General features: G+C 44.8%; 2 protein-coding genes and 1 long non-coding RNA gene across 3 annotated transcripts; 1 reads left to right on the plus strand and 2 right to left on the minus strand.

Moving 5' to 3' along the window:
• Positions 1 to 3,766: 3,766 nt before the first annotated feature.
• Positions 3,767 to 4,552, minus strand: LOC123177402 (oleosin G). The gene has a single exon (XM_044591172.1). The coding sequence runs from the start codon at positions 4,393 to 4,395 to the stop codon at positions 3,892 to 3,894; it is 504 nt and encodes a 167-aa protein (XP_044447107.1). The 5' UTR covers positions 4,396 to 4,552; the 3' UTR covers positions 3,767 to 3,891.
• A 3,840-nt stretch (positions 4,553 to 8,392) lies between these two features.
• Positions 8,393 to 13,346, minus strand: LOC123183226 (protein CHUP1, chloroplastic). The gene is made up of 9 exons (XM_044595994.1): positions 12,886 to 13,346; positions 12,752 to 12,801; positions 11,937 to 12,665; positions 9,954 to 11,258; positions 9,673 to 9,804; positions 9,402 to 9,583; positions 9,110 to 9,221; positions 8,820 to 8,963; positions 8,393 to 8,736 (listed from the first exon to the last, which is right to left on the minus strand). Exons 1-9 carry the CDS (start codon positions 12,962 to 12,964, stop codon positions 8,635 to 8,637), a joined length of 2,835 nt encoding a protein of 944 aa, XP_044451929.1. The 5' UTR covers positions 12,965 to 13,346; the 3' UTR covers positions 8,393 to 8,634.
• On the plus strand, positions 11,215 to 13,634 carry LOC123183228 (uncharacterized). The gene is made up of 2 exons (XR_006492476.1): positions 11,215 to 11,279; positions 13,319 to 13,634. It is a non-coding gene; the product is annotated as an uncharacterized lncRNA (long non-coding RNA).
• Positions 13,635 to 24,853: the final 11,219 nt, after the last annotated feature.

Below are 24,853 nucleotides of genomic sequence, written 5' to 3' on the forward strand. Positions count from 1 at the left end.
TCCGATGAGGGAGGAGAAATGATAGCGACACACTTTTGGCTCACTCCAGATAGTTGGTCTATGAAACTGGATGTAACTTCTATTATTTCGGACCTTAGTTGTACTGCCATGAGATATGAAGAATAGATCCAAAGTTTTTGTTTCTTCCAAAAAAAGACATCCGAGGAGAACCCCAAAAAAAGATAGAATTAGTGCTCAACGTTGTGTGCACTTATGAGCAGAATTTCTTAGTATTTTTGCTTGCATCTTGTTGGATGTCATTTGGACAAAAAAAATTGCATGAACCTAAAATATTTTGAAGCTTCAGATTTCTTTTTTGTTATTTTTTTTAAATTTTAATCGAAGGTGAAATACATCCGTGTTTAGGTATTACAATTTTTTCTTTCCTCCTAGCGGCGATGGCGCGAGTCCACCCCCCCCCCCCCCCTCACGCCTTGTTGTTGTTCAAATCAAATTGAAACCGGAGCAAATCTCGTGAGTTATTCAGCCCACATAAGATTGAAGATGAGGAGGAGGAAAGAGCAAAGTCGGAAGGGGTAGATTCCTAGCCTAGTTGCCATGGGGATGTTGGCACTAAAGTGGTTCATGTCCATGCAGTTGGGGCGGCGGCAGCAGATCGTGAGTTTTTCCTCCTAAATTCAAATCACTGACAAAATGCAGCGGCTCGGGAGCAAAGTAACTCTCGGAAGGGAGGGGCAGAGAGCAGCAATGCAAGCGGATGCGCTTTTTCCGGATTGAGATCATTGAAAAAACTTGTCAATGCAGGTGTTCTTTTTGTTTGGGGGGGGGGGGGGGGGAGTCAATCCTAGTCGGATGGGTTATTTTTCCTGAAATTCAAATCATAGCAAAAAAAAAAGCTTTCGGAATGGAGGGGTGGAGAGCAGCAGTACAAGTGCATGTGTTTCTTTTCTTTCGAAAGGTCAAAATCATTGCAAAAGATCCGTGGTAGTACGAGAAAAAAGGTGATTCAATTCAAATCATAAAAAAGAAATTCAGTTGTGCTTTTCAGAAATTCAAATAAAAAAGGACTTACGGTCACTCTGTACATCTGCCCCCCTACACACACGAAGTCACATATGTGAGGCCAGCGAGCTAGGGTGACGGGCCGGCACGACCCGGCCCGGCCAGCAGTACTGGCCCCCTGCACACACGAAACCACATCTGTGGAGCCAGCGAGCTAGGGTGACGGGCCGACACGAACCGGCCCGGACAGAAGCACATTGTGACTGCCTTTTTGCCTCCGCACGCCAGGCGTGCGTCCTCGGCGAAAGATCGGTCAGCGGCACGCTATTTAAGCTGGAGTATACAGAGCTGAGCTCTCGGGGTGGTACAATACGTCTAGTCAAGTTGGGCTGTACACACACAAAACGAAATTAGTCGCCGCACGACGCATCTACAAGGAGGCTGACATCCTTCTTATGAAGGAAGTAATTGTGGCTGGGGTCATTGGGTTGCCGTAAAAACCCTCCTACTATGCTCTTTCCTAACGTGCCAAACGGCATAAGAGGCAACACAGATCTTTATTTCTTTCTGAATTAGTATGTCTTTTTGAAGGTATTGTGCCGCCACCTTTCGCGTTGCTGCGTTTATCCGAGTGATCCACAAACGACAAAAATCCTTCTTTTGCCTACCTTTATCTCGATGAGAGGAAACAAAAGATTTTTTTACCTGTTAGGTAATCATTTGATTAAGTCTTAAATGAGCCTCTTTAAAGTTTGAGGCAAATAAACGCATTTTTGTTCGTCGTCTCGGGGCTCTAACGCTTCACGCTGGAAGCCTCCTGGACTAATGCGATGATTGTACTGCAAGTGCAAAACTGCCATGAGTCCATCACAACTAATAAATACTCTCTATATATATTCCCGCAAAAGAAAATACTCTCTATATTAAAATATAAGTCATTTTTTACACTATGACACTGTCAAAAAACACCTATATTTTGATAGGGGACTATAATCTATGAATAAATAACCAATTGTTTTCTGTAACAAATAACATATCTAGTATCTTCACTTTGCACTAAACTATGGCTGCTTTAACTCATAAGGCATTCGGACGCCTTAAAAATTCTCAGACGCCCCGGCTATTCAGCGTCACTCATATTCACCCAAATATGGGATAAATATAAGGCGACCCCGAACACGTTACTCATATCCAACTAAATAGTATGAGACAAGTATGGGACGGTCCGGGCACGTCTGCCGCGTCAACTCAGCCCAGCCCTGGTCCACGCATGCCACACAAATATCCCTATCTGATTTGCCCTAGACCGCAATCAACTTCAATCCCCTCTCCGTCCACTCCACTCTTGATTCCTTCCGAACCATTCGATGGCCGACGACCGAAGCAGCACTGGCTTGGGTGGGAAATCCGGCTCTGATGACGACTGGACGAGCCTGCGCGAAGCGGAGCCCGATGATGTGGAGGTCACTCTCTGCATCGCATTGAGTCAAACGTAGCTCGACCAAGGCGGATCCGACAGCGGCGAATCTACTTCGTCAGCGTCCGGTGCCGACCCCTCTCGCCCAGCGTGCAGCTCCGACCACTCCGGTCCACGCCAACGACCAGAAGAAGAAGGGATCGGCGAGGAAATGGTGATTTCCTCCGCCCTTCCAAGTCTGTAATATGCATGTGCACTGTTCAACGATGAACTTCGACAAACTATGGTCCTTGTCCGGCGATGCAGTGGTGATCCAGCGCAGTGGTGATCCGGCACGTTGATGGTGTTCTGCATGGGTTTGGGTTTCGGATATGAACGTGGATGTGAAAGCTAACATATAAGGGGTGCCTCAGCGCGTTGATGCTCTGAGTGAGGCGAATTTGCCAAGTCTGTAGATGCTCTGAGTACCCGGTTGTTGATGCTCTGAGTGAGGCGAATTTGCCAAGTCCGACTGTAGATGCTCTGAGTATCCGGTTACTATCAACTATACCTGGCCATCCCTCGGGCCGGGCCGAGCTTCAGGCCAGGCCTAACCAAACCCAACATAGAAAACCCAGGCCCAGGCACCGTCCAGTCCATGCGTCGCTCATAGAAATCAGGCCTAAGCCCTACCCGTCAATGTAAAAGCCCACAGGGCCTCAAGCTGGGCCTCTTTGTTAAATAGCAAATATGACGGGCTCGGCCCAGCCTTCGGGCTCAATATCCAGGCGCAGGCCTAGCCCGTGAGCAACGTCGGGCCAAGTCGGGTCGGGCTTTTTCGGGCCGGTCAGATCAGGCCGTCCGGGCCCGGCTGCACATAGCCGGGTATACTGTCAACCACATAACTCTGATGAAATATTAATAAAAAAGAAAAACATAAGTCGATGAAAAGCGCCGTCCGGATATATACATGAAAAATGTGATGTATATACATGAAAGATGTCCACACTACGACAGATGTATACCACATGAAAAATCTGTATACGATATTTATGAGCTGAAAGTGAGGCATCGATCGGTCGACATTGTGTTGCCAGACCTACCCTGTTCCTCTCTCCTCCTTCGTCCCCAAGGCTCTGAATCCCCTGCAGTTTCCTCTGAAGAACTCTGCATCCGAGTGTAACTGAAGAACTCTGCATCCGAGTACAAGTGTGTAACCGATACATTTTTTGCTCCACTATGCAGTCTCTGCTAGTGCGTGGCCAAGATGGCCGTCGGTCCAACGCGATCTACCTACAGCGCCAGTGCATGACCAGTTCATCGCCGGAATTAATCAACATGATCGCCGGAGGTACGCCTTATGATCGTCGATCGATCTGACTAAACAGTACAAGACGAGACAAGAACTAACAAACAAACGAAACTAATAGTAGTTCATACACGTGAAGACGACGAGATTACCAACAGCTGGGAGAGTACAGAGACGCAAAGAGAGAAGAACATATCGTAATAACGATCTAGCCGCGACGTGCCTAGGCGCCCGGGGCGGCGTCCTTGGTGCGGTTGCCGAGGTATCCGCCGTACTCGCGGCGGGCGTAGTCCTTGACGTGGCTGGCGGTGTCGGCGAGGCGGCTGCGGGCGCGATCCACGCGGTCGGCGCCCACGGGGTGCCGCCCCGTGAAGTACCGGTACGCCCAGGTGGCCGCGGCGAGGGCGGCCACGGCGAACCCGACGAAGGAGAGCGCCGCCACGGCCACGACCAGGAGCGCGAAGGAGAACGGCACCCAGATGGGGCTGGTCAGCAGCGCCAGCGGGCCGAGGAAGACGAGCGCCACCACCGCGCCCGTGAACGTCAGCCCCGCCAGCACCAGCAGCGCCGCGCCGGCGAGCAGCAGGGTCAGCAGGCCCACCACCTGCGTCGCGTTCGGGAGGTGCGCCTGCACGCGCTGCAGCAGCGTCGTCGACGGGTCGTCCAGGTCCGTGCGCCCCGGCCGCCGCGCCGAGGCCACGCCGCCCTCGCCGTGCCGATCCGCCATGGAAGGGAGAGTCTGCCGGAGGGAGCTAGCCTAGGAGGAGGAGGAAGAGGGGTGGTGGCAGCTAGGCCAAGCTGGGCTGGGGAGAAGGAGACGGCATGGCGGGGCAAGGAGTTAAAGGGGAGGAGAGGGACGCGGGCGCGCGGGCACGTGGCCGGGGCGCCGACCGTGCATGCGCGACGTGTGTGCGACGACGGACGGGGCTGCTCTGCTCGGCTCTGCCCCCTTGTCTATATTCCACCGTGCTCCGCGGATCGGGTTCCATTTTTACTGTAGTTTTTACCGGCGGCACGGCAGGATATGCTGCTGGCGTGATGCCGTTGAGTGGGCATCTGGTGCGGCACGTGTGCGGCGGGGGCGACGGTTCGAGGCGCTGCTGGCTGAGTGTGACACTGACACGGCGATGCCAAGCAGGCCACGGCCGACGGGTGGCCAGGCATGCCTGCGTACATGCTTTGTCGTTGCGCCGGCGGCACTGTTCACAGCGGCGATCTCCTTTTGGGCATCCTGCTGGTGACGCCGGCCGGAGACGTGGGCGACGAGCGGCGTGGCCTCGGTGGAGAGTCGTGGAGATCCACTGAGGTACGCGCACGTACCGACGATGTGTTGCGCGGCAGAGCTTTGGCGAGTTCGTGGTTGCTGCCGTGTAGCACAAATGCACGGCACTGCCTTTTCCTTAACACAGTATAGGCACATACACTATGCATATGCACATACAATCATCTTTATGAATGTACACACATCACCGTATACTTACAAGCACCTCTAAGAGATGAGATAAGAGTCTTCGTAGTCGACGAAAAGGTCTCCTCGTACTGAGTTAATTGCACGTTTGTACCATAATTAGGGCTAGGATGACAAACTAGTACCACTTTACTTTTTTCACAAATCAGTACCAAATTGGAGCAGACCGCAACAAATCGAACTAAACTCGGTATAAACCCAATTTGCAGAGCTTTCGTAGTCAATGGAAACGTCTCCTCCTACTGAACACACATCATCGAAAGGCCCGAAATAAATCCAGGGAAATGTGAGCACCGGTGTCAAGTCTATGACTTGAACCCTATTAGGCCAACTCCAACTGGCCAACGCAATCCCCTTTTTTGTTTGTTTGGGTTGGCTGAAGGGGCGGTGTTCGCCCTCGTCAGCGATATCCCTACTAGGGCGCCCATCCGGCCGACCCATTTGGTCCGCTCGACCTGTTTAATTCTTCTTCAAATTTTAACATTCTATGCATATGAATACATCATAGCTACAACCAAATAAAAATCTCATAGTTACTACCAAATGAATTTGAAATTGTCACAAATACAAATAAAAAAAATCTGATACATCTATTGATTGCCTAGGTGAGTCCATATATGCTCAATCAAATCATTTTGCATTTGAATGTGAGTTGTCCAATCACATATTTCATGATGAAATTGGATGAAATCTGCAAACATTGCCGGTCCATCATGCTCATCCTCTACTATCGTGTTGTGTATGATCACACAAGTAGTCGTCATATTCCACATCTACCACACAAGCAGTCATCACATTCAACATCTTATGTTGGCTCCATGTTCTAGTAGGGTGCCGAACAATAGCCCATCAAGATTGAAGCACACTGAAAGCACACTCCACATCCTTTCTAGCACTCTCTTGTGCTTGGGCAAACCTAACCCGCTTCTCTCCTACCGGCTTGAAGATTGTCTTCATAAGTGTTGACCACTAAGTATAGATGCCATCAAGTAGGTAGTATCCTTTGTTGTATTCACCTCAAAGTTGAGCTCCGGACAGTTGCCTTCTATAAGTCGTGCGGACACTGGAGACTGCGGAAACACGTTGATGTCATTGTGAAAACCTGCCATGCCGAAGAAAAAGTGCAAAATCCAGAGATCTTGTGATGCCACAGCTTCAAGTATGACCGTGCAAGCTTTAACATGCCCCTTATACTACCCTGCCAAGCAAATGCACAACTCTTCCACTTCTAGTGCATACAAATTATGCAACAAAACATCCATGAAAAGCCCATGGATTCATTGATTGCCAACAATCGAGTTGTATCTGCAGCATTTGGTTCTCTCAAGTACTCTGGAACAAATACTGCAATCACAACTTTGTAGAATCGGTACAATGATGCAAGGCATGTGGACTCACTCATGCGGATATACTCATCCGCAAGATCACCGGGGATTCCTTATGCAAGCATCCGGATAGTTGTAGTACATTTTCGATAAGAGGAGAAGCCAACCCTTCTGAGGGCATCATTCTTGTAGTAACCATACTCCATCACTCCCTCCCAAATACAGTTGAACACATGTCTTGCCATCCGAAAGCGTCGTCGGAAAAGCTTGGTATTGAAGAGTGGGGGCGTGCACTGAAAATAATCGCTATAGCATCCGAAAGCGTCGTCGGAAAAGCTTGGTATTGAAGAGTGGGGGCGTGCACTGAAAATAATCGCTATAGAATAGGCAACGGCCGCTCTCTCTATTATGATTCAATGTCGGAGCATGGTCCGGAATCAACCCCATAAACATTGGCAGCATCCTAGAAATGTGCTCATTGATGATCATAGTAGCAACCACAAAGTCCTCATCGTTGGACAAGGAATCGTCCAACGAATATATGATATTATCGTAGAAGAACTCATCCGAGCTCTCGACCATGGTACCTTGTGGCCAAAAGGCTGAACACCTTGCGGGCAGCGATGAAGGAGGGCGTGGTCGAGCCGCGGCCGATGAAGGGCAGCAGGTCTGTTGACGCCGTAGCCCTCCGATGGTGACCATGGAGGCGAGGGCGGTGCCAGCGACCCTTGGCAGGTGTCCCTTCTCATGCTACGACGACAACGATGAGTGGCCACAGACACTGACCTCGGTGGATGCGGCGGCGATGGAGAAGTTGGTGGATGCGCCTGGGTGGTGGTGTTGCAGCCGGAACTGGGTGCCGACAGCGAGGATGGGGTCGAGAGTGTGGAGGGGGAGGGGGAAGAATGGCCTAGATTACTTGGCGCCTTCACCATGGTCCGTGCACCATTTTCACACATGGTAGGTGGCCGGTTTAGTTTTTTTTAAGGAAAAGGTGGGTTGGTTTTTTTTAACACAGTACAGGCGTAAGCGCTCATATATACACGCGTAGACTCACCCCGATGAACGCACACATGCATACCCTACCCCTATGAGCACCTCCGAGACACTGAGCCGGCATATCATCTTGAGATTTTACGAAGTCATCGTAGGTGCCTCGTAGTCGACGGGGACATCTCCTCTCCCTGAACACGCATCGCCGAAAATCCTCGAATAAAGAATAAATGCGAGTGTCCACCTAACCGTCCAAGTTGGTTCCCAGGTGGCCTGGTTTTGTGGAAGGTGTTTTTGCCTCGCGGGCCATTGCGCGCCCAGAAGGCCCATAGCTAACCCCGTCTACGCCGCCTAGTGAAAACAGAAAAAGAAAAGGAGAAAGAGAGTACTATTGCTGGCCATTGTCGCCGGCCAGGTTCCCCTCCCGGCGGCGGCGCTGCCACCTGATTCCCCCAGTTCTCCGTCGTTTTTGAGCGTTGACGCAAGCCGAAGCAGCTCCGGCGAACCGAGCGCAGCCGCCCCATTTCACGCGGTGGGTTCTCTTCTCCCTCTTTCTCTCCCTCGGCCTTCAGACGGCGGCGCCGCAAACTCCACCTTCTCCCGGCTCGCTCCCCGGCCCAGAGCACGGCACCTAACTCAACTGGAATCTGCTTTGGCGCAGCCACCTTCTGTTGTTTTGTTCGCAGGGTCGCTCCGGCCACATAGCCCTGCAGTACCTCGCCACGTTGGGTTTCTGCTGTTCTGCCCACCGGTGCCATGTAAGAATCCTTCTCTTCAGCACAAGTTACTCCGGTTTTGCATACATTGCGTATGATATTAGCATTACCCGCCCGTCCTAGGGAGCTCGCCGGATTGAGTTCTAGGCATTTTAATCTGACGAGTTTTTCTCTCAAGACTGATGCAGACATTTCAACTGCAACAGATTGCCAGATTGGAAGTAGCAAAAACTAGGTAGTAGTATCTCATTACTGTGGTTCACTTTTTACAAACTGCCCGGTTACAGAATTGCAGCCGAACAAACAAACTTGGACAAAAAATCTGGTATGCTTATAGTATGATCTGAACCTGTAGACTTGACATATACAACTTGATTAAGACAACACTGGAATTTACACTTCTCTTTTGTACAGTTTAGCTAGCCAACTAGTTGTGCCCTCGAAGTTAACCTGAAGACTCCGCACTATGTGTCAGATGCCGGTGGAGCGGGTGTCTGCGTGCTGCTCATCTTGCTTCTCAGCTCCTCAAAGACTTTCATGCTGTCCGCGTCGAAGCCTCCGGCAAACTGCGCAATGGCGAACCGTAAGCTCTCGATTTGAAATTTCCATTTGCCTGTAAATACTCATATTGTTGATAAGAAGTACATACCTGATGAACTCGGAAAGCGAATCTGACGCCCTGGAGAAGCAGGAACTCCCTGTTGGGCTCTTTCTCGGTGCCCTGCAGCGCGTCGAGCTCCGAGGTGACCCTCTCCATGTACTTCTTTGCAAGCTGAACGGATGCCAGTTTGATCTGCAACCAACATATGAAGTTAAACTTTGATTCAAATCTTATTGCATATTCCGATTCAAAACTTATACATCTTTATAATGAATTAGTAATTGTATGCTCTTTCAAGTAAGTAAGGCTGCCAGCATAAGTAGTCTAGAGATGCACACCTTGCCAACTTTTCCTGAATCAGATAGCCAATCGACTGGTATTCCATACTCCTTGTACCGTGCGGTGGTCATGTCTCTTGTACGAAGAAGTGCGTAAACACTCTGCTCCACTCTGTCAGAAGTATGACACTAATTAGTTCACTGAAATTATGATTCTTAGGGTAAACCAATACTTATCACAAACATCTTGGAATTCGCAAAATATTGCCAATTATTTTCTGAAAAATTATTACCGATTTACTCTGAAGAACTATGCTATTTGGGAACATACTAGTTCAGAGAAGGCACTTACTTCTCAAGCAACGAATACATCCTCTTTAGAGCTTCTTCACATGGAAGTTTTGGATCGTCGACAAAGGATGTGGCCTTGTTCTCTAGTTTCACCAGGTCCTGATACTCAAAGGCGGCCTCTCTTAATGCATCAGTTTTGCTCTCTGGCCAATCGAAATGCTTTAGCACTGCTCTCTCATCAACCTAAAAGAAAGGTTAATTGATCTTTTTAGTAGTTGATCATGTGCAGCCTAAGTACAATATCTAACATGGATAAATTAATGGGGTCTTACCAAGAATGACAACTCCTCATCCAGCCAGTGTACAAATGCAACGACATCATCGATATTCGCGAATCTTGCTGCTCGGACCTCACTCGCCAGGGACTCAACAAATTCTCCTTGTGTCTCCACATCAGCTTTGACCTGAAACATTCCATGTTTTTGACAATATTCGTCATAATGAGCTGATTATATTGAAGTTATACCTACTGCCTACAATGATCTGCACTAATGATGGACGGCATGGATTTGGCAGGATTTTTATGCAAGGCGGGCCATCTGAAGATACTTACAGCTAATAGGAATGTTGATCTGTTCTCAATCTCTCCGATCATGTTGCTTCTGTTGTCAGAAACATTCGATGTTTTTGATCCCAAAGAGGTGGTGTCCTTCTTGGCTTCACGTTTCATGAGACTCTGATAGAACTCCACGACCTCCGGAGCACGGTGCACCTTGTCACCACCAGCAAGGCTCTTGGATAGAGAGCCGGGAGGCGGCGGTGGCGGCGGAGGGCCACCGGGTCTCCCTGGAGGTGGTGGTGGAGGAGGTGCACCTGGTGGGCGTGGCGGCATCGGTGGTGCACCGCTCGCGGTACTGGTAGCTCCTGAAGCAGCAGCGGCCGATGCCGTGGGTGGTGGACGGGGGACTCTTGGGGCCCTCTTCTCAATTTGGGCAAGCTTCAACTGGGTGACAGCCAGGGGGTTGTTCGGGATATCACTAGATTGCTCACCAGGTTCAGAATTAACTGCAGGGGCCTTCTTCTCCTTTATTTGAGCGAGTTTTGGGGGGAGTGCAGCTCTCGGGGAGGGAACCAGAACTGAACTATAGCCACCACCAAACCTTTGTGCCCTGGCTTGCTCGGCCTTCTCTTTGATCGCCTTCTCCCGTTCCGTCGCAAGCTTATGCCGGTCTTTGTAAGCGGGATACTTCTCATCAGCAAAGCCTTCCACATTCTTCGACATCAACTGGAATGAAGATGCAACATTTGCATCATCTGCGTCACCGGATTCTTGGTCCCTTTTTCCAAATGTTGTAATGGACATACCATCTCCTGCATTTCTGATCATGAGAGACTCCAGGGGCCCCTTTGGTTTCTGGCTCCTCTTCGGAGAGCTACTGGTCAGGGACCGCGAGGACGGGGATGACAGATAGCTGCCGTCATCCTTGCTCCTTCCCCACTTCTTGAGTTTCTGCATCAGGTTCGGCCTCTTGCTTAGGAAGCTGTATCTGCTGGAAGAGCTGTCGATCGAGGCGGTGTCGAAGTCTTCGCTTCTGGGGGAAGAAGGTGCGGAGGAGACACTGTCAAGGTCAGTGTCGCCCTGGCCTCGTTCAGACCCGAATTCGAGCATCATCTGTTTGGCCCTCTCCTGCGACCTTGGGCTGAGCTTCGTGCTGAGGTCGCGGGCAGAGATCTTCCCAGATGGTGTCTGGTAGTTGCGGAGCTCGAATCGCAGACAGGCGTTGACCCAGCGCAGGTACACCAGCTCTTCTACTTCACTGAATCTGTTCATTTGTAGGCCTTCCACTTGCTTTGTCAGGTCCTCGTTTGTATGTCTCAGGTTGTTGATCTCCTCTCTTGCATGGGCAACTACATCACTCTGCATGATGAATTGATGATGGTATGTCATATGTACATTATTGAGGAAGTATGCCATGAAAAAGTATTAAATACAATCTGACACTTGGCTAAAAATTAATTACTAAGTAGCATTCTTCATTTGTGGAACTTCTGGAATTGTGATTTGGATCTGAAATACTAACTCTCATTCTCTCAACATAGAAAAGCACCTCAGCTGACTGTTTGTTCTACTGAACAGGGAAGAAAATTGCATTTATCCTGATAGGAGCAAACCGTTCAATTTCTTGCCCAGATAACAATGTTATGGCGAAAATCATGCTGTCATGTTTAAGAGTAAAGTCAAAACTTGCGGTCCGTCTCATGAGTCTTATTGATTGGTTTGTTTTTTTAGGAAAAAAGCAATATAAAAGAGAGTGCATATCATTAGGTCCTACCTTTTACAAGTGGAAACAAAAGCAAAATCCTAATTTTGAACTAGAGACAAACTAAGAGGATAGGCCTGTACACTACACGGATAGAGACAAACCCAACAAACGTAGCAGAACCACTGCTAGCCTGCCACAGAAACTTGGACCGTCTAGGACCATGCAAATGATTAGGCTAAAAAAAACTGCTGCTGAATATTCTTGTGTCATGTACTAAAATGCAAAAGGCTTTACAAACTTTGCAGAGTAATAGTAACAGAGTAGTGCTATACCTCTGTTATTTTTCCTTGTGCTGCATCCAGCTTCACCATGAGATCCCTCTTCTCATACAGCAGCTCCTTGTTCTTCCTCCTCAGCTCAAGCACCTCCACCTCCAGGTTCTTGAGCTTCTTGAGCTTCTGTTCGATCTCGGCGTCCTTCTTGGCCACCTCCTCCTCCTTGGCCCTGAGCCCCATCACCTGTTGCTTCAGCAGCATCAGCTGGCCTTTTGTCTGGTTGGCCTCCATCTGTATCTGCCGCTGCAGCTCCTTGATCCTGCTCCTGGACGCGTCGAGCTCCTTCTTGGCGGCCGCGCCGCGGGCCACGTCCTCCTGCAGCTTCTTCCTCTCGGCCTGCAGCGAGCTGATGGTGAGGTTGAGCATGTCGACCTCCACCGTCTTGATCTTGAGCTGCTTCTGCAGCTCGGAGACGTCGGTCTCCTGCTCCTTGAGGCCGTAGTACTCGAGCAGCTCGCCCTCGAGCTTCACCTCCCGCTCCTCCAGCTCCCTCACCAGGCCACGCAGCCGCTCCATCTCGGCGGCGTTGTTGGCCATGTGCGCGTTGTACCGGGACCGCTCCTTGACGTCGTACCTGTCACCCGGTATCGGGATGTCGACCTCCCCGCCCAGGAGGCTCTCGATCTCCGAGAACATGTCGTCCTCATCGTCGTCGTCCACCGACGGGGCCGAGTTGATTATGCCGCTGATCGTCTTAACCTCTTCCTCCTCGTCTTCTTTCTCCCCCTGAAATAATCAGCAGAAGCGATGAACAAGACGCAGAACCAATAGTTCTTTGCTGTAAATTGCGGGCAGTGGATGCGTGTACATACATGTCCAGTATGCCGAGCCTTCTCCTTCCTCTTGCCCGCTTGGCCATTGTCTGAAAGAGGCCAGGCATAAGCTTGAGCGAGAAATTCAGATGGACAGAAGGAACCATTGACGGAGTGGAGAACTAGAGGAGTACCTTTCTTAGGCCCCTTGCCTCGCTTAAGAGTGAACGCGGCGAAGGTTGCTAATACCACGAATCCGAGTCTCACAAGCATGACTCCGTGCACTCATCACTGTCCGTTCCGGCCTCGACCGGCAGGAGGAGGGCAAGGCCAGGCAGCTCTGGCTCTGCTCATCACAGAACAGCTGCAAAAGCAGAGCTGGGAGGAGGAAGAAGCACGTGTGAATGGCCGTGGCCCTGGCCGGGGCTGCTAAATGTTCCTCATATCTTTAGTGAGCCAACGAACACCACCGGAGGAACATGTGGATTGGATTGTCTATCTATGTTTATCCCTCAGGAAAGACAGGCTCGTGTAGCACAGGAAGTCTCTTTTCTCTTCTGCTGTGTGTGTCCAATAGTGTGGGACTTGTTGGTAGCTGACAGATTTTCCATATGGTGATGGTACCAGGAGGTGGTGGCTGACAAAAATTTCATATGCTGATGATACACGAAACTGCGGAAGGCTTGTGGCTTTGGAAGAGAGTGGTAGGCTATTGTTTGCTGTGCACAGAAATGGGTGGTGGCTGGTGTGCCTGGGTGAGGGTGAAGCGGGGGTTGTAGTCTGGGTGATGGTGATATATCTGGATTATGATGATGATGAGGCTCACAGGATGGAGCATGGCAGTGCTAGTACCCTCTCCTGGACTCTAATCTGGAGTGGTTTTTGTATATGAAGCAATACTAGCAGGGAATTCGCCTGTTTTTGTATATTGTTAAATACTTTATTAACTTTTTCAAATACAATTTTTTCAAAATTTAATATGTGTTAAATATTTTTAAAATACAATTTGATATTTTTAATTATACAAATCATTTATTTTAAATCTGTGAACATTTTTTACATTATATCAACATTTCTAAAAATGGCCTGAAGATATTTTTCAAACAAGTGAACATTTTTTACATGTAACATGCACATTTTTGAACATGCGAACATTTTTTGAATGTCACAAACATTTTTAAATGTTATTAACATTACTTAAAAGTTGCACGGACATTTTTTGTACACTGCATGCGTATTTCATAAATGTATCCCTTAAAGGTTAGCTTGTTTTTCTTTCTTTTTTGTTTTGTCTTTTGTTCATGTTTTTGCAAATATTCTAATTATATGAATTCTAAAACTTATAATTACTTCAATTTTTTTAAATGCAAATTTGAAAAATATTAACATTATGTAAAAATTGTTAGTGTGGTTTAATTTTTTTGAGAAAATTTAAAAAAAGTTGTGACATTTTAAAAAAATCTCATCTTTAGAAAATGTACAATACATTTTGCAAAATTTATTATACAATGTAAAAAATGTTTGTGTAAAATGTACATTATATTTAAAAAATGTTAACGAATTTTATAAAAATGTTATATACGATGTAAAAACATGTTCTCATAGAAAAATGTTTTAACGCATATTTAAAAAATGTTGCAAAAAATATTCAAAATATGTATTTCAAAAAAATTCTTAATCATGTATTTAGAAAATGTTCAATGTGCATAAAAATTGTTTCAGATACACATGAGAAATATACAACATGTGTTAAAAAATGGTACCTAGGGCTGGATTAACCAGCTGCTCGACTCGGCTCATTATCATTAAGCTCGTAATCACTAAGGTTGTTAATATTAAGTAGCACATATGCCCGTGCGTTGCAATGTGCAAGCATAATGTCCCATAGCACCGGATTCACTGTGAAGAACATGCTGCAACGCAGCATCCTTCTACAAAATGAGCATAAAAAAATACGATGCAATTTAGCCATGTTCATATTTTCTTTCCCGGGCATAATCTCCCACTGATTTCATTTAAATATAGTCCTTCCTTTAATTACCATGACATCCTCACCTGTTTTAGTCGGGAATCAAATCCTACCTTTTCTAATTTAGCAGCCCCAACACATTGAAGCATACAAATCCTTTCTTTTAATTATCCTACCTTTTTACCTCAAGTCATTTCTTAATTAGCCACATCTATTTATTAAGACCACAATCTTTCTTTTAATTATTCCACTGATTTACCCATAATTCTTTCTTTAATTAGCCACATCAGGTTAAACATTTTATTTAAGCCCACAATCCATCTTTAGTTAGCTCATTCGCTTAATTAGCTCGCCCTAAATATGAGGACCGCCACTCATATATTTGAGTGAGTTGGGATTAGTAAATATGATTGGCGCATAGGTCATTGGTTGTTACATTGAAGATCCAGACAGGAGGTCTGGTGTTCAATTCTCACAATGTTGATTTATTTTGACCCAAATATATTTCGCGGTCTCTATGAAAGCCCATAAAAGGCCCATCAACATACAAGTACCTGGCCCAGATCGCTTAGCCTGTGTACGAGCCAACAATACAAAATTTTATTGTGCACTCAAACCAAACAAAAAGGACTAAACCAAACCAGAAATATCTATTCCCTTTAATAGTAGGTATAGATGAGCCAAAACTTATGTTCGGCTTGGTTCGTTTCGTTAAGGTAATAAAAAACATAAAAGAATCTCATGATCCCTCTTTGGCTCTTTATCATTAAGCTTGTTAATATTAACGAGCCAAAACTTATGTTCGACTTGGTTTGTTATGAGCTTATTAAGCCCGCGAGTGTTCACGGGTGCTCGTTAAGGTAATAAACAACATAGAAGGATCCCATGATCCCATCAAAAATCCACAATGGCCTAAATTAAACAAGGACGTTAAGGTAATAAACAACACAGAATAATCCCATGATTCCATAAAAAATTCACAATGGCATAAATGAAACAAGGACATTCAAATGGTAGCAACACTAGCAGCAACAACATGCTCAACGCACAAATCAAGTGCACCTTTGCATAATTTGAATTTTAAAAATAGTAGCAACAAGCTACAGTCAAACACATAAGCTTCCCATCACAACAGAGGCTAGGGCAACTTTCTTTCTTGTGTGTCGGAGAAATTCGCAATAGCATAAATTAAACATGAACGTTCAAATCAAATGGTAGCAACACTAGTACGCATCAAGTTCAAAAAAAACACTAGTACGCATCAGCAACAACACTAAAGTATGGTGCACCTTTGCATAATTTGAACTTTAAAATAGCCAAACACGAAAGCACCCCATCACAAATTCACAAATAACATAAAGTAGCAACACTAGTACACAACAACAACCACACACACAACTCTGGTGCACCTTTCACCTTTGCATAATTTAAACTTTTAGAATATTAGCAGTCCAGGAGCCCAACACGCTATAGTAGTAAAAGAACTTTCCACAAGCTCTTCCACCTTGCTGCCTATACCTTAATGAAGTTGCTATTTTTATAAGAAGTGCCAAAGGCATTGCAGAGTTTTCATACATGCAAATTTCAAACAAACAAAAAATAGACTATCAGGTTTCTTGTAGTAGACCTTAAATGGGATAAGGATTAATAGAAGAAAAGGGCATTGCACTATAAATAGTACAAGAGAAAGAAAGTAAATTTTTAAAATAAAAATCTCAAGTGTCAACTAGTAGACCAACCTGCTAGTTGCTTTCCACCATAGATTCGGGAAAGGGAATGAACTCAACATCATTATCAATGCCATCCTCCTACAAAAGGAAACACAATTTCAGTTAAATAGTCCATTTAGAAATAGTATGTCAAACCTATAAGTAATAGATAGTAAAGAGGAACCAATATTACCACTATGATTCTAGGCCTAATGTGGGTTTCTTTTGATCCTTTAATGAAGCTAAACGCACAAACAAGTGCCTCAACCATGTTTGGCCCTAGAGAGCTACGACAGTCATCGAGAACTCTACCGCTTGTAGAGGAAGTCGGCTTCGATGAGACACTAGTAGCTGGTATAGTCAAGAACTTATTTGCCACGTTTTCCATAATAGGATATCTATGAGCATTAAGCCTCCACCAACATAATGTGAAAGTTGGATCCTGAATGGGATGAGATAACTAGTTAATTAAGACTTGAATGGCTCTGAATTTGTCTCCTCGAGAAAGGACTGAAACCCACTCAATAATGTGGCCATAGATGTAGTTGCTTGCCTACTTGAAGTTGAACTCTGCTTATTGGTGTTCGAAGTCTCATTTTGAAGATTTTCCATCTCATATGTGTCATACATATCAAAGAAATCTGTTTTGATATATCCTGCCTCACTACTATCCTTCTCTCGGCCATACATTTTCTTAAAACAATACTTCACAAGTTTCATCTTAAATCTAGGATCAAGAATGGTGGAAATCACCATAACATTGTTCCGTTTCCGGGCACAACAGAGCTATCCCAATATTTATCAAACTTATCAAGCATTTCTTCCCTCATCATTTTCAATTTGTCATCCCAGGACAAAGCATGCTCTACTATAGCAATCACAATATTCATGATATATGGATAAGAAATGTTGGCAGTGGGGTAGGTAGATCCTGATAGTATAGTGTGTTACCCTCAGCAAAAGATTTCAAGATGGGTTGGATTTTGCCATATAACACCAAATCTTCATTGTCAGGCTGCCATTCATAATTAGGATCTGATTGTGCATGCTCATTGAAAGCTTCCTTATACAAAGTGTAAGCGTCCAACATTATGTATGTAGAACTCCATCTAGTTTCTACATCGAGGCATAATCCTTTCCCAACTTTAATATTCAGAGACTTGCAATCTGACAAGAAGTTTGCCATGCGTGATGGGGATTTCTTTTCTAGTACTTGACGGTTTCTCTAAGCTTGCATATCAAAAGTTGCAATGGTTCGGTGCCATCATTGACTATAAATTCACTATGTGTGCACGGCAGCAAACATGGAAGTACTTAGATATGAATTTGGTTGATCTCCTAGCAATGAACTTCTCCATCAATTTCTTAGCAGCAGAATCATTCGGGGGAACATTATCCATGGTCGTTGCCATGATCTTAGCTTCTATTTCCATTCTTGGGAGCATTCAAAAACATTTTGAGCTATGGAAAAGCCTGAGTGAGGTGGGTCTAACTCTATCAAGTTTAAAAAAGGACATTGCAGAACCCAATCATGATCTATGTAATGAGCAACCACAGCTAGGTAGGGAAGATCCTAGTTGGAATTCCATATATCAGATGTCAAACTAATGTTCTTTGTAGACTTTAGTTCCTTCTTAAGTATTTCTTTCTCAGAAAGGTACACCTTCATGCATTCGGCTCTAATTTTCTTCCTACCAATGAACTTGTACGATGCATTCATATATCTCATGAAGATATTAAACCAAGCATGCTCTACCATCCTAAAAGGGTATTCATGCACAATTATCATCTTTGCTATGATTTTAACGACTTCCGCGTGATCATATTCATGATTCACTAGCACCTGGCTTTTTAGGATCCAAGTTGATTGTACCTTGTCATAGTTGTCTTCCTTCTTGTTCAGATAGTGAGCACAGACTTATGTATGATGATTGAGACTAGTAGTTGCTCCCCATGGAGTATAAGCAAACAACCCACAACGATGCAAGCATTTTGCCTTCATGATGACCTTCCCCGGTTTCTTCCCGCATACAGCTTTGACCTACTTGAAATGCTGGCAACATTTTGCACGCTTGCTCTAGTTTTCCCCACCTTGCCTTACCAACATGAGTTGTCAGCCTTTTTTCTTTTCCCTCTTTGTCTTCTCAGTGCCATTGACCTCATCTTCTTCATCATTTTCATTGTCACCCAATCCTAAAGAAGGCTTTGGCGTATCATCATCCATCTCATATGCATCTACCTCATCAACCTCTTCATACCCTTCATCAACTTCTACCCATTCCTCTATATCATCATCATGTGCACAAAGAAATAGCATGATTTTGATAATCATATTTGGTAAATCATCATTGCATGATTTATTAGGAATATGAATAATGAAGTTCTATTATTTTATACTGTAACTAGAGTCCTATATGAATATACCAAAAGTTGCAATGTACAAAACTGTAACTAGAGTTCTATACAAAAATTGCGATGTACAAAATAGAAATCGAAACTCATTGAGTGAAATCTAGTAGTGCATTTAACTAGTAGCAAGACAAATGGAGTTTACATGCATATTGCATTGTTAACTTTTATACATCTAAACACATGTTGTGAGCACACAAGAAATTTACACTCCTGATCCGGCATCACCATCAGAGATTGTTGCACCCACCCTTGGCCTTTTCTGTGGTTGTGTACCTTGTGGTCGAAGACGAGGAGGCTTCGCTGCGGTCGAGGGTGAGTCCCCCGACGTACCATCGGAGGCCACAGGCTTCTCCGCAACTGCATGCTTGCAGTCAGAGCAGAAGGTGATGGGGCGCCGGCGTTGATCCAGATTTCGGGCGCCCGACTTGCAAATCGCAGATGGGAGATGGGGAGAGTAGAAGACAGTGGAGGTAGGAGGTCGAGACTCGGTGTTCTGCTCAGGAATGCAGATGATGGAGGAGAGAGCTGCGCGAGGGCGGGACGCCGGACGGTTGGGATGGTTGGCGGCTGCCGCCATACCTAAGCAGGAGGGGAATCAACGACTCAACGCCATATCCGTAGCCGCCGCCCTCGAGGTCCAGGCTCCATCTTTCGTTTGGTCTCCTCACTCCCGAGTCTTGTTGAATCGATACCCTATCCTCCCTTGTAGACTACTAGAGATGAAGGAGACCAAACGAAAGATGGACCTTGGACCCCGGAGGATGGCAGCTAGGGATAGGGCGCTGAGTCATTGACTCCTCTCCTGCTCGAGTACGGCGGCAGTCGCCGACCACCCCAGCAGTCTGGCATCCCAAACCCACGGCGTCCCGCCACGGCACACCTCTCGCCTTCATCATCTCCATTCCCAAGAAGATGCTTGATGATGACGATATCTCTTCCACAATCACACCCAACATGACTCCTACACCAGTTATTTCATCTAGACCTATGACTAGAGCACGTGACAGATAAATGGCTAGGTACTTTCGCTCCTCCACGCGGACAATTTAAATAACAAGAATATGATGGTACACTCACATTCTGATTTACTGGTACTCAGGAATGTGAGAGTTGAGCACTGGACACAAAAATCATACACAGAGATAGAAGAAGGGGGTCACTGTTTATTTGAAACAACCAGCCATGGCATGCAAGAATATATCACATGCAAATCCATCTACGAGGTGCACGTCAATGTCAAGTAGTAAATCAAGGAGATGGGCCCCAAAGGTCATGCGTGTTGAGAGCCATGACATGCACATGGATTAGTTGCTCTTTTTTTCACCATGATGGGAATGATCCGGGTGGTATTCGAGACTGATTCATAGCTCTTATCTGATGCCCTAGACCTGCGGAAGGCTGACTCATCTGCTTACTCGGCCGTCATTGAGGATATCAAGTTTCAGCTTAAGCTTTGGTTCTCCAAACATGTCATTTCGTTCTATAGGCCTAGTGCGGATAAGGTTGCACATGAGCTTGCTACTCTGGAGCGTGTGTGCGAACCATACCACTATGTTATGTGGGAGTCGGATGTACCAGCCAATGTGTCTGCTTGTGCGACGGGCAATTTGGCTAAGAACCATTAAGTTATAAAGTTTGCATTTTCCAAAAAAAATACGTGGGCCTAGCACCAGCTATGATTTGTAGCAGCCAAAGAACGTCTACGTGGCGTACGTCGAGGCGGCGAACGATTCATATATACTTTGGGTTTAGACTCGGGTTTTATTGTATCATCTAGCCATCGTTATAATTTGCATCAACAAGATGTGTAGGACTACCGCCTTATTAGACCAACAACGGAACCCCAACTTGTTCATCTCTTTCATGTGCTCAGTTTATTATCCGCAATTTCAGATTGCAATTCATCATAGTTCTTGCCAGTTCTTTCGGTTGCTTGCAAGAACTTGAACCTCATTGTTCAGGTTGATCGTGACTACGACAAGATCAATAACCATCGGAGATTGGTTTAGCGGTTGTCGGGCGTATCGTCGGGTGCGGTATAGATGGATCGTCAAGGTCAAAATTCACCAAATCGATAGTTATCCCCACTCTCATCAAAAGATCGGGTCTGCCATCACATCGAATGGTAGCACCTAGTCCTAAGATCCTGCCTCCACCATCTCCAACTCCATCTCCCATCTGCAATCTGCAAGCCCGGTGCCCGGAAGCTAGGAAAATGGATCAACGCCGGAACCCATCACCTTTCTGCTGCAACTGCAAGCATGGAGTCATGGAAGAAGCATGCGGCCTCCAATGCTATGTCACAGGACTCGCCCTCGACCGCAGCAAAGCCTCATCGTCTTCGACCACAAGGTCCACAAGCATAAAAAAGGCCAAGGGTGGATGCGACAATCTCTAATGGTGATGTCAGATCAGGAGTGATAAATTACTTGGGTGTTCACAACCCGTGTTTAGATAGTTAAAAGTTAACAATGCAGTATGCATGTAAACTCCATTTGTTTTGCTACTATTTAAATGCACTACTAGATTTCACTTATGAGTTTGGATTTCTATTTTGTACTACATCGCAATTTCGGTATAGAACTCTAGCTACAATTTTGTACATTGCAATTTTTGGCATATTAGTATAGATCTCTAGTTACAGTATACACTAATGGAACTTAATTATTCATATTCCTAATAAATCATGCAATCATGACTTGCCAAATCTGATTATCTAAATCATGCTATTTCTTTGTGCACAAGATGGTGATATAGAGGAATGGGTAGAGGTTGATGAAGGGTATGAAGAGCCTGATGAGGCAGACACATATGACATGAATGATGATATGTCAGAGCCTTCTTTAGGATTGGGTGACGATGAAAATTATGGAGAAGCTGAGGTCAATGACACAGAGAAGACAAAGAGAGGGAAAAAGGAAAAGAGGCAACAACTAATGTTGGTAATGTTAAGGTGAGGAAAACTAGAGTCAAACATGCAAAATGTTGGCATCATTTCAAGTAGTTTAAAGTTGTATGCAGGAAGAAACGAGGGAAGGTCGTCACGAAGGAAAAATGCTTGCATTGTTATGGGTTGTTTTCTTACACTCCAGGGGGAGAAACTACTAGTCTCAATCGGCATACAGAAGTTTGAGTCACTATCTGAACAAGAAGGGAAGATGGCTATGACAAGGTACAATCAACTTGGATCCTGAAAAGCCAGGTGCATCTCTTATAGTGTACAGATGATCATGCGAAAGTTTTTAAAATCATAGCAAAGATGATAATTGTGCATGAATATCCTTTTAGGATGGTAGAGCATGCTTGGTTTATATCCTCATGAGATATATGAATACATCATACATGTTCATTAGTAGGAAGAAAATTAGAGCCGAATGCATGAAGGTGTATCTTTTTGAGAAATAAATCCTTAAGAAGCAACTAAGGTATATTGAGAGCATTAATTTGGCATCTGATATATGGACTTCCAACCAGAATCTTTCCTACCTAGATGTGGTTGCTCACTACATAGATGACGACTGGGTTATGCAATGTCCTGTTTTAAACTTGATAGTAGACCCACCTCACTCAGGCTTTGTCATAGCTCAAGAAGTTTTTGAATGCTGCCAAGAATGGAAAATAGAAGATGCGATCATGACAATGACCATGGATAATGCTGCTGAATGATTCCGCTACTAAGAAATAGACGGACAAGTTCACTGCTAGGAAATTAGCAAAATTCTTATCTAATTATTTCCATGTTTGCTGTTGTGCACACATAGTGAATTTGATAGGCAATGATGACATGGAACCATTGCAAACTTTGATATGCAAAGCTTAGAGAAACTGTCAAGTCCTTGAAAAAAATCTCCACCTCGCATGTCAAACTTCTTGTCAGATTGCAAGTCTATGTATAAAGTTGGGAAAGAATTATACCTAGATGTAGCAACTAGATGGAGTTCTACATACAGAATGGTGGATGCTTGCACTTTGCATAGGGAAGCTTTCAATTAGTATGCACAGTCAGATTCTAATTATGAATGGCAGCCTGATGATGAAGATTGGGTATTATATGGCAAAATCCAACTCATCTTGAAATCATTTGTTGAGGTAACCTCTATACTATGAGGATCTACCTACCCCACTACCAACATATTTTATCCACAGACCATGAATGTTAAGATTGCTATAGTAGAGCATGCTTTGTCCGGAGATGACAATTTGACACTGATGAGGAAATCAATGCTTAATAAGTTCGATAATTATTAGGATAGCACTATTGTGCCACATAACAAAAATCGGAAAGATAAATAAGGTAAGAACAATGTTATGGTGATTGCCACCATTCTTGATCCTAGATTTAAGATGAAACTGTGGACTACTGTTTTTCAGAAAATGTGTGGAAGAGAGAAGGGCAGTAGTGAGGCAGAAGATATCAAAACACAATTCTTTGATCCATATGCCACATATGAGATGGAAAATCGTCAGAATGAAGCTTCTCACACCAATGAGCAGAGTTCAACTTCAAGTAGGCAAACAACTACATCTATGGCCATATTGTCGATTGGGTTTCAGTCCTTTCTCGAGGAGACAAATTCATAGCCATGCAAGTCTGAATTAACTAGTTATCTTGAAGAAAAAACTCATTCCATTCAGGATCCAAATTTTAGATTACTTGACTGGTGGAGGCTGAATGCTCATAGATATCCAATTATGGCGAAAATGGCATAGAAGTCCTTGGCAATACCGGCTACTAGTGCTTCATCAGAGTCGACTTTCTCTACTTGAGGTACAGTTCTCGATGTACTGTAGTTCTCTACGCCCAAACATGGTCGAGGCACTTGTTTGTGCTTCTAGCTCATTAAAGGGTCAAAAGAAAACCACATTAGGCCTACGACCATAGTGGTAATATTAGTTGCTCTTTACTGTCTATTACTTACAAGTTTGACATACTATTACTAAATGGACTATGTAACTGAAATTGTGTTTCCTTTTGTAGGAAGATGACGTTGATGATGATGTTGAGTTCATTCCATTTCCCGAATCTATGGTGGAAAGCAACTATCAGGTTTATGCTTGGATACTGATTGAGACTTGTGATTTTAGTTTGCAACTTTATTTTATTTCTCTTCTACTATTTATAGTGTAATGCCCTTTTCTTCTATTAATCCTTCTCCTATTTAAGGTCCGCTACAATACTGTATGAGAAACCTGAAAGTTTACTCTCTTTGTTTGGAAATTTGCATGTATGAAAACTTTGCAATGCCTTTGAGACTTCTCAGAAAAATTGCAACTTCATGAAGGCATAAGCAGCAAGGTGGAAGGGCTCATTGGATGTAGCGTGTTGGGCTCCTGGACTGGTCTGTTATTACTGGTTGTAGCATGTTGCTACTATTTTAGAAGTTTAAATTATACAAAGGTGAAAGGTGCACCGTGTTTGGCTGTAGTCTGTTTTCTACCATTTGATTTGAACATCCTTGTTTAATTTATGCTATTGTGAATTTGTGATGAGAAGCTTATATGTGTTTGGCTGTAGCGTGTTGCTACTATTTTTGAAATTCAAGTTATGCAGCACCAGACTTGTGTGTTGATGTGTTGTTGCTGCTACTGGTGCTACTATTTGAATATCCATGTTTAATTTATGCCACTGTGAATTTTTATGGGATCATGGGATTTTACTGTGTTGTTTATTACCTTAACGTCCTTGTTTAATTTAGGCCAGTGTGAATTTTTAATGGGATCATGGGACTCGTCTATGTTGGTTATTACCTTAAGGAGGACTCGTGAACGCTCGCAAGCTTAACAAGCTCATAACGATCCGAGCCGAACATAAGATTTGGCTTGTTAATATTAATGAGCTTAACGATGACAAGCTTAAAGATAACAAGGCGAACCAGCAAGCAACTCGTTATTCCAGCCCAAGCCACGTATCGGAAAAAAAGAAAAAAGAAAAAAAGAAAAAAATGAAGAAAACCTGATGAAAAATCGACAGGAAAACACATAGAAACGAAAGACCACATGATGGTTCTAAAACTGGTCCATAGGACCTTCCTAAAACCGCTACAAGAACTAAAGTGTTGTGCCGCCTCATTT

Source organism: Triticum aestivum, chromosome 1D (genome assembly GCF_018294505.1).
Source record: "Triticum aestivum cultivar Chinese Spring chromosome 1D, IWGSC CS RefSeq v2.1, whole genome shotgun sequence".
Lineage (NCBI taxonomy): Eukaryota > Viridiplantae > Streptophyta > Magnoliopsida > Poales > Poaceae > Triticum > Triticum aestivum.

Excerpts from the sequence above, each read along its gene's own strand:
- LOC123183226 (XM_044595994.1), bottom strand. The coding sequence starts at position 12,964 with ATGCTTGTGAGACTCGGATTCGTGGTATTAGCAACCTTCGCCGCGTTC. Across the intron at positions 9,222-9,401 it reads ATGTATTCGTTGCTTGAGAA|AGTGGAGCAGAGTGTTTACG; the intron begins GTAAGTGCCTTC and ends TACTTCTGACAG. Across the intron at positions 8,964-9,109 it reads ATTCAGGAAAAGTTGGCAAG|ATCAAACTGGCATCCGTTCA; the intron begins GTGTGCATCTCT and ends TGTTGGTTGCAG.
- LOC123177402 (XM_044591172.1), bottom strand. The coding sequence starts at position 4,395 with ATGGCGGATCGGCACGGCGAGGGCGGCGTGGCCTCGGCGCGGCGGCCG.